This window comes from Triticum dicoccoides, chromosome 3A (assembly GCF_002162155.2).
Source record: "Triticum dicoccoides isolate Atlit2015 ecotype Zavitan chromosome 3A, WEW_v2.0, whole genome shotgun sequence".
In the NCBI taxonomy this organism is placed as follows: domain Eukaryota; kingdom Viridiplantae; phylum Streptophyta; class Magnoliopsida; order Poales; family Poaceae; genus Triticum; species Triticum dicoccoides.
The window spans coordinates 744,401,871-744,411,042 of record NC_041384.1 but is presented as its reverse complement, the minus strand read 5'-3'; the positions used below and the strand labels follow the sequence as shown (position 1 = coordinate 744,411,042).

The 9,172-nt window shown below is 44.5% G+C and overlaps 1 protein-coding gene across 1 annotated transcript; it reads right to left on the bottom strand.

Annotated features, from left to right (window-relative positions):
- Positions 1 to 2,433: 2,433 nt before the first annotated feature.
- On the bottom strand, positions 2,434 to 6,052 carry LOC119273223 (E3 ubiquitin-protein ligase siah2-like). Its single transcript, XM_037554465.1, has 3 exons — positions 5,837 to 6,052; positions 5,115 to 5,740; positions 2,434 to 2,629 (listed from the first exon to the last, which is right to left on the bottom strand). Exons 1-3 carry the CDS (start codon positions 6,050 to 6,052, stop codon positions 2,434 to 2,436), a joined length of 1,038 nt encoding a protein of 345 aa, XP_037410362.1.
- Between the last annotated feature and the right edge of the window lie 3,120 nt (positions 6,053 to 9,172).

Here is a 9,172-nt window from a genome sequence, read left to right as displayed (position 1 = left end):
TATATATAGTATGATGCCCGTGCGTTGCCACGGAATAACAAAAACACATGGATCATACAATTGTTCTAGTGTGTTGGCAATGGAATAACAAAAACACATGTATGACCCAATTGTTCTAATTCAGAATTGTATGTGTCAAGCATGACGCGGTGTGGTTTCATTGATATACCAGTGGCAAATGCAGATTATCTCTCCTTCTTTCCTTACAAAAGCGACATCTATCTCCCTACTCCTTCCTTCCCCTCTACCTTCATTGCCTTCATCCGTCCTTATTTTAGCATTGTCCTTGCTTTAGAAGTTTATCATCTCACCTTGCCACCACCCCAAACCTTTTATTACTGTTAGCAAATCTATGGAATGACCCTCGCATGCCGTGAGACATGATGACATGAAAAAAATCAAAGAGTAATAAAACAACAAGACGTCCATTCGTACCAGGTTTAGAAAAAGCTTTGAGAGAATGATAGTAGTAACTTGCTAGTTCTATTACCCTAATACCCCTTCTCTGCCACGGGAAAAAGGCAAGGAGTACCTACACACGCAACCCCACAAGCTCCAAAGTTCCTCTCCGTCGACTACTATGTGATTAAGCAATCAGTCGGTTCCATGTATGTACATCCAAGCAAACAATGACACTACACACTGCATTGATTACTAACTGTAAACCTACTTACCAGGCTGATTTCATAAATAGGTACATGGAAAGAAAAGAATTCTTACTTCTGCCGCAAATTTCAACAAGGCTTGAGCAAGTTGTAGATCTATTTCTCGTGCAGATCTGAACATGAGCTAAGCAGACAATAGATCATAAACTTTTGACAAGTCCTGCTTATATAGACTAACATGACATGCAACTACCCGGAACCAACAATGGAAGGGAAGGAATACACCTAATTGTCCAAGCATCAGGCGATGCATCCTCTGCTCCAGAGGCTCTCCAGCGTGTCCCTGATAATGTGCTCCATAGGACTGAATCTTGCTCCAGAGGCTAACACGATGCCTTCCACGTGGACTGGCCCAATGAAGAAAGCCATGTACTCCTCTGTGCTACCTGTGCGTACGCTTAGCGAAGTGTACACTAACCTGGACAAGAAAGTCTCTTCTGAAAAGCAAATGCAACTAACTTTCATTGAAATGATGTCGAATGCCAATGCATGATGATCTTCTGACCTATGTTTTGTTATGCCATCTTATCTGAAAGAGATAATGAAACATGAAATTTTTCTCTCCAATACTTACTGCAGAATATCAATTCCAACATAATTAGCTTCATTTGATGTAGTTATTGTAAAGTACTACTAATTTGCTCAACCATTTGCTAACTTTAAAGTTTACAAAGTTAAATGTCAAAGGTTTCATCAGAAATGAAACGTTTTAAGTTTGTATAAGATAGTGGTTGTTTCAAAACAGTACTATATATTTGAAGAATATTATTTGTATTTTAAAAATATTCACCGTGTACTTAAAAATATGTCCATCGCATGTTTCTCCAAAAATGTCCATGACATATATGCAAACAAATGTTCATTTCATATTTTCGAAAAAATGTGCATCAAATACTTGTCAAAAAATTTATGCATAAAAACGTCCATCATCTTCCTGTGATCCTACGGTCGTGTCAATGTTGACCGAAGGCCAGGGGTCACACTGCCCCCACTGCCGCCGCTTCAGCTGGCACCAGGGGCGCCACCCCCACACTGGAGACACCCCCTTCCCCGCCATATTTTAGGTATGCTTCTCAAGCATTTATGCATGCAATATAGGTTCAGTTTGGAGTGTGCCACATGCATTATGTGATTTGTCCTGCTTTGCTCACCAAGGCACTCACTTGTGTTAGCCCCGAACACAAAACCTTATCGATCCGGCATTACTATCAGCTGTGAAACTGCCATTCATAATTAGCTAATTACATGCCCTTTATCATCCCCTAGCAAATTGCAACGCAGAGTAGGTGGTGCTATTTGTCTGCCCTCCTGTGTGGCACACAACGCTCCCTCATACATATCGGACAAACTAGCCTAGGTTCATCGATGGATTGTACAACACTTTCTTATGCTGATTTTACTGTAAAGGGAGTGGTGGGATCTGCGTGCCAGGCTATCAAGTCATAACCACGATCCTTTATCGGGATTGCCAAAATCCCCTTGCCTTACAAGTCCTCAATCTGCCTCACTGCAGATTTATTCTTCGGCAACACGGTGAGATCAACAACTATATATGCATGATCGTTGACCACGAAATAAAATGCAGGAGTAGGCTTGATGCAACTAGTCAACAACACTGTAGAGACAATACATTAATACAAAATCATCTATTGTAAATTACAAAAGAGTTAATTCTGTACGAAATAACACAAACAAAATACTAGGTATAGTAATTGGAATTGCCATCCCATACTAGCTAGTTGATTCCTCATCACTGCAGATTGCTTCATTATTTCCGTTTCCTAATTTTCTGAAATGTTGTTGATGGATTGTTGGTGTCCGCGGCCGGACAAGGAGCAGGTACAGGAATGGCGAGAAGAGGTGGAGGAGCGCAGGCCGCCGGAGAAAGCTTCTCGATGTAGAGGCAGAGGGGCACAGTGTTACCCGACAAATACTCTTTCGGCACATGCAACCACTCATAATCGCTATCATCGGGCGCAGGGGCGTCGCCAGACAGGGAGCTGCTGCTCCTCAGGGGCGAGTTCATCATGACCATATGCGTTGTGCCGCGGCCAGAACGCTCTACACAGAGGTCGCACGCGAACTGCGGTTATACTAAAAAGGTTTGGCTGATATATCTGATACAATAGTGCATATTACTTTTCATTCATAGTATTTTCTAAAAAATATCTCCAAAATGAAATTTATTATTTTGTAGCAAGGCATTCAACTATTATATGTATCCATAACCACAAAATAATAGGCATGATATGCATGGAAAAAGAACATAGAGTGTCCAGAAAATGATACTTACTTCAGATTAAAACTAAGGTGTCCACGACTTTATATAGGCGTCAGGCGATAGGAAAACAAAACTTCAAAAAAATGTCAACACAACTAAGGAATTTAAATCTCCGGAGAGAGCTCTGTTAGGTGGCATGCGATGTTCATTTCCTTGAACAGCCCGCGCAAGTGCTTGTGCATCACACTTTCCAGGACTATCTGAGTGTTAGCCACCAAGTGCTTGTGCATCACACTTTCTAGAGAATGTCTGCATGCAATCGATTAAGTTTAGACTTTGGAGTGCATCCATTGCATAGCATGATTCTTGGTGCTCCCACCGTATCCTCCAAGAGTTTCTGCTTATCCTAGTACTTTCAAACACTGAGTAGCACACAATGTTCCGTCATACGTACCAGACGAATTCGGTCCAGGATCATCCATCAATTGTACACCTTACATGCTGATTTGACTGTAAAGAGACCCTTGGGATAAGTTTGCCATCAACATATCAGCCTTTAACTGTATTGGCAAAATCCCCTTTGTGTCCACCGTGTATAAAATCCCTTTTGTTCGTATTTGTACATTTCCATTTCATGTTGCTATAATATTTTGGTTGCTGGCTTCTTGGTGGCCGGACAAGGAAGAGAGGCTACAATGGCATTAAGGGGTGGTGGTGGCAGCTGTAAGAGGGGGAGGTGCAAGCTTCTAGATGTACATGCAGTGGTGGACAGTGCCACCGGACAAATACTCGTTCGATAGCGGAACCACTTTTAAACTTGCCCAGGTCAGGGGCGCAGCTTGACAATAATATTTGTTTACGTATATACCTATAAGACCCCTTTTATAATATGCATGATGTCTTAAGGAACTGGTTGAAACTTGAAACTGATTACGCTCGCACAGGCAGCCGTGCTAGTTGCTTGGATGGTAGAGCTGACACATCCAATAAAAGATTATATCATGCTTCTTATTAATATATATATATATATATATATATATATATTATAAATATCTCCATAACTAAATTTATTTCTATGGCGATGAGGAAACCTGTATAGTCTCTTGAGCAATACACACGAAGAAATCCGAAAAAAATCAACATAACTAAAGAGAACTCTCTTGAGTGCCATGTCATATTCATCACAAGGGTTTAAGTATCCCTTTCTAGGACTACCATATTGAGCACCCCAATCCTGTGCTGCTTCTTGAGCATTATTTATGCCTGCAGTATAGGTTCAGTTGGAGTTTCTCCTGTGCGTTAGGTGATTTGTCCTGCTGGTTCACCAAGACACTAGTGACTCACTTGTGTTATCCCCGAACACAAAGCCCTATCCATCCGGCATTACCACGAGATGTGAAACTGCCATCGATAATTAGCTAATTACTTTCCCTTCATCATCGATAATTAGCACATTGCAGCGTGGAGTAGGTGCTACTATTTGCCTGCCCTGCTGTGTGGCACACATGATCTTTCATACAGTAATGAAACTCCCCTAGGTTCATCCATGGAGTGTACCATACACATTTTATGCTGATTTGGCTATAAAGGGAGTCTTGTTGGGATCTGTGTGCCAGGCCGAGATGTCATCAAAGTCATCCTTCAACGGGATTGCCAAAATCTCCTTGCCGTCCACATGGCGGAGAAAATCTACCTGACCAGCCCCCAGTCTGCCTCACGGCAGATTTATTCTTCGGCAACAAGGAGAGATCAACTAGCTAGCACTGTTATATATGCAAGATCGTTGACCACGAAATAAAGGCAGGAGTTCTCGCAAAAAATGAAAAAATAAAGGCAGGAGTATGCTTGATTCAACAACGCAACAACACTGTAGAGAAATTACAATATATAAAATCATCAATTGTAAATAACAGAAGATTTAATTCTTTATGAAATAACAAAATACTATGTATAGTAATTGGAATTGCCATTACATAGTAGCTAGTTGATTCCTCCTCACTGCAGATTGCTTGCAGATTTCCGTTTCTTGCCATTGCTCTGATATGTTGTTGCTGGCTTGCTGGTGTCCTTGGTCGAACAAGGAGGAGGGGCAGCAATGGCGAGAAGAGGTGTTAGGGGTGGAGGCCACGGGAGAAAGCTTCTCGATGTAGATGCATAGGGGGACAGTGTCACCCGACAAGTACTCTTCTTTCGGCACACGCAACCACTCGTACTCTCTGTCGCCGGGCGCAGGGGCGCCGCCAGACAGGGAGCTGCTGCTCATCAGGGCCGACTTCATCATGACCATATGCGTTGTGCCGCGGCCAGAACGCTCTACAGAGAGCTCGCACGCGAACTGCAGCGCCGGGTCACCACCATCCGCTCTAACGCATAGGAGAGACACGGATATGTTTGGGCCGTGCTGGCCCAGTGACACCAGGAACGGGTTGCGGTGCCGGTTAACGCCCGCAGCAGCTTTGTCGACCTCGCCGACCAGGACGTGCCAGCCGCACGAGACCGGCAGGTTCAGGGTCCGAGGCTGGCCGTAGGGGATGCAGATGGTGGGGCGCGAGTGGCCATCGGAGCCAGTGATGTGGTCGAGCAGCTTCTGCTTGGAGCCGATGAAGCCGCAACCCCCGCCGTCCGAAGCCCTGGCCGGGCATCCACAAGGCGCGTGCGGGCACGCGCGCCTGTGTTCGGCTGACTCGTGGTACACGATGCCGCCGGCGTCGCTGCCGTACTTCTCGAAGTCACACCGCACCATGACGGAGGCCACCAAGGTGTCAAGAAAGGCGAAGTGGACAACTGTGAGGCCGCAGGGTTCTTCTCCATGGAGTTCGCGGCAGGACGAGCACAGCAGATGGTCGGCGTCACACTGGCGTCGAGATTCAGTTGAGATAGCAGGATCCAGATATGATATGCAAAGACGATTAATTGATGAAAGAAACTTTCGATCCATGGCAATTCATACCTTGAAGACGGGGGATTTGAGGGGGAGGCGGCAGGTATGGCAGGTCAGCAGCGCCGTGGACATGCTAAAGCTGAGGACCTGCTGCGATTCCGTCTCCGTGGCGGTGGCTACCACCGCAAGAGCTCGCTCTCCTCCGCCATGGCTCATGTTTTTCTCCTTTGAGAATGACGGCGCGGGGGGAGTGGTGGATGGATGTGATTCTAGGGCTGAAAGCATCGGCAATATATAGCGCTGAATCTAGGGTGGAGAGGGCGGCCTGGGGTTGGTGGGAGGAGGACCCTCGGCGGCGCCTAGGGCTCCCATCCATTGCCCAGCGCGGTGAGTGCGAGCGGGGGAATGGATTTGGATTGGATCCGACCAAAACTGGAAAGAATTAAAAGCAATGGTGAATTGGAAAGATGTAAAATTTTAGGCGTACTACGATTTTCTTCTCCTCGTCCTTGTGAGTTTGTGAGAGGGTGGGAACCGGGCGGCCTTGTTTGGATGCGAGGCTGAATATTTTTCCAGGGAAAAGAGAGCCAGGGTGGGAAATTCACATCCCTTGAGGTGCGATCATCAGCCATGGTTCTCGCTGGAGTGGAGAGGAGCAGAACTTCAGCTATGGCCGCATGTCTAAAACCAACTATACTGGTGTTTGGATGCAAGTCGAGTGTAAATTGTCGTTCACTCCGTGTAGTACATCGTGAGCCGAGTGCTCTGGAAAAACCACACGACAGCCGGTTGTGGCTCGGCTTACCTTCGTACAAGTGAATACCATCCAAAAATCAACTGGTTTCTACACAAATTTCGGAATATTATGAGAAAAACACTCATCTGATGCCAAGGGCTCCGCATAAGCAGCAGCCACTATACTGGCTCTATGGTGGCAGCGCATGCAGGCTGAGTGTGTATTAATCGGCTTATAAATGCAAGTGGATTATCTCATAATATACACTCAGCTCACGTAGGCAACGGTCGCATTGCACGTGGGCCTAGGCTGACCATTTAGTGTGACCCTAGAAGTAGCACTATTGCTCGAGTAGTTTGAAGTTTGTCACAAGCCGTAAGACCAACGTGTCAGGGACTTTCACGGTGCGATCTGCATACCATACAAAATGGGAATTTCAACTTGGGCACAAGTTGGAATCAACGACTAGAGCTTCAGACCCATCTTATACATGGGACTCGGTATGGAACTTAGTCTGCGCAGCAAAGATAAAAATATTTATGTGGTGCGCGCTCCAGAGTGCTATTCCCTGTCGATGTATCCTTGCTAAATATTTATGGGGAGGAGCAGAACTTCAGCTATGGCCGCATGTCTAATCAACTATAACTAGTTGTATATAACTAGTGGAATATTACGGCGACGGCTAAAGATATAACTAGTTGTATATAAGTTCTACGTAAGAAAAACAATATCACTGGAAAATACTTCAAAAACAAAACCAACAATATCACTGAAAAGTGAAAACTACATTCAAAAATGTGGCCAAACTTTGACCCAAAACCATAATTTTAAATAGCCGGCTATAGCTATAGCCTTTTCAGCAGGGTGCCGCTAAATGGTCGCCTTCATAAATAGCACGCTATAGCCTGCTATAGCCGATTTAAAGGCTCGCCGCTATTTTCCATAGCCAGCTATTTAAAACATTGCTCAAAACATGATAATGACTAATAAACCCAGACGGAGGTAGTATTTTGCTAGTTAAATGAATGTTGAATTTGATACAAAATAAGAGGGCACCAATAGATCTTCATTTTCTGCATGAATACTACACATCGCATTGGGTGGTCACTTTCTCTTTTATAAATGAAGCTCTTGATGTACTCTCCTTGAAAACCATAGATTTACAGTTTTCCTAAATTTCTGTCCAGTGGCGGAGCCAGGAAAATTATATCAACAGGGCCGAATGATGTTGAAACTGCTTGGGGAGGGCCAAGCCAATGAAAAACATGCTTTTGACAGGAAATAATCATTCATTTTAGCACTATTTATCAGCAAATTAGCACTGCATCTCTGCTATCAAGGGGGCCGGGACCCCTGCTGGCCCCCTTTCTCCCCCACTGTTTCTGTCTAATATTTTCAATTTGCCGTAAATACAATTTTCCATCCACCCAATCTTGAGACGCGCATCTCAAGTCACAACTTCAGTATGGCATTTGGGTTGTGGTTTTGAATATATTTTTTTAGAAAAGAGGAACTGACCCACCCAGGGTACTCTCCTCTGTCATGTGCGCAGATCATCTTGTCAGGATTTTCGACCACTCCAGTGCCCGCCTACAGCAACCTTGGGCGCCATCCCTTGTGACGAGCATCGTTTCTTTGTTATTTCCCCGCTGTCGAATTGATGTGAGCTCCTGTCCTCAATTTGTCTCCGCCATAGTCCAGGATGGTGGCCCGGTGTACCACCGGAGCCGCAGCGACTTCTGACACCCATATCCCTTAGTAGTGACTCGAACTTAATCTTCATCTCCGTTTGTCCAATCTTTGTGACCTCATGTCCTTCATGTTCTGGCCCAATAACTCTATTTTTTTCTTCTGCCTAAATGCTACATACATTTAGTCCTTTATACAGTGTGGCAGTGGATAGATGGACTTGGCTGAGGGGGAGATAGATGAAGGTTACTGCTCAAGTGGTTTCCCAACTGTATGATCCATTGTCGATCTCTTGATTTTCATCCCCAATTTCATTTCGCGCATTTTGTGTGTGTCATACTGGTTTTATTTTTCTCAAAAATATGTGGCATACTGGATGGATGCTTTAATTGTATTGCAGTGTTTTATTGTTTCAAACGGTGTGTATATGGATGAGCTAGCACACGCCTTATAAGTATAGTCTATAAGTGTCAAGATTTGGTCATCTTATTTTCGTGAAGGATTATGTTGTAATGAATGAACAAGAGAAAACACATAATCCTCCAATTTTCTGCAATGGGGTGTCACATGAAGCAGTGAATAAACGTAAATTGTTGGAGAGATGTGTTTTGACACTTGGGCTGTAGGGAGCTCAGTACACTTTTTTTTAGTAGCATTTTGGTATATGGGCCAAATATTGTTTTCCTTCAAATGCGCACCTGAGGAATACAATAATTATGGAACAAAATGCTTGTGTATGGCGTTGGCCCATCCAAGCAGGGATCAATCTGAACCGAGAGTCCTGATCTAAATGGCTGAACAATATTCACGACACTGACCCTGGATCCGTATCTAACATGCAATAAGAAAGTTACACGGAAAATTTACTTCTTTCCAATTCTGCCTTATTTACTTCTTTCCTAATTAACCATTCTATCCTGGCGATTCCTCAACCTTAGAGCATCTCCAGCGGCGCCCCCGACAAGCCCCCCCTCCCCCCC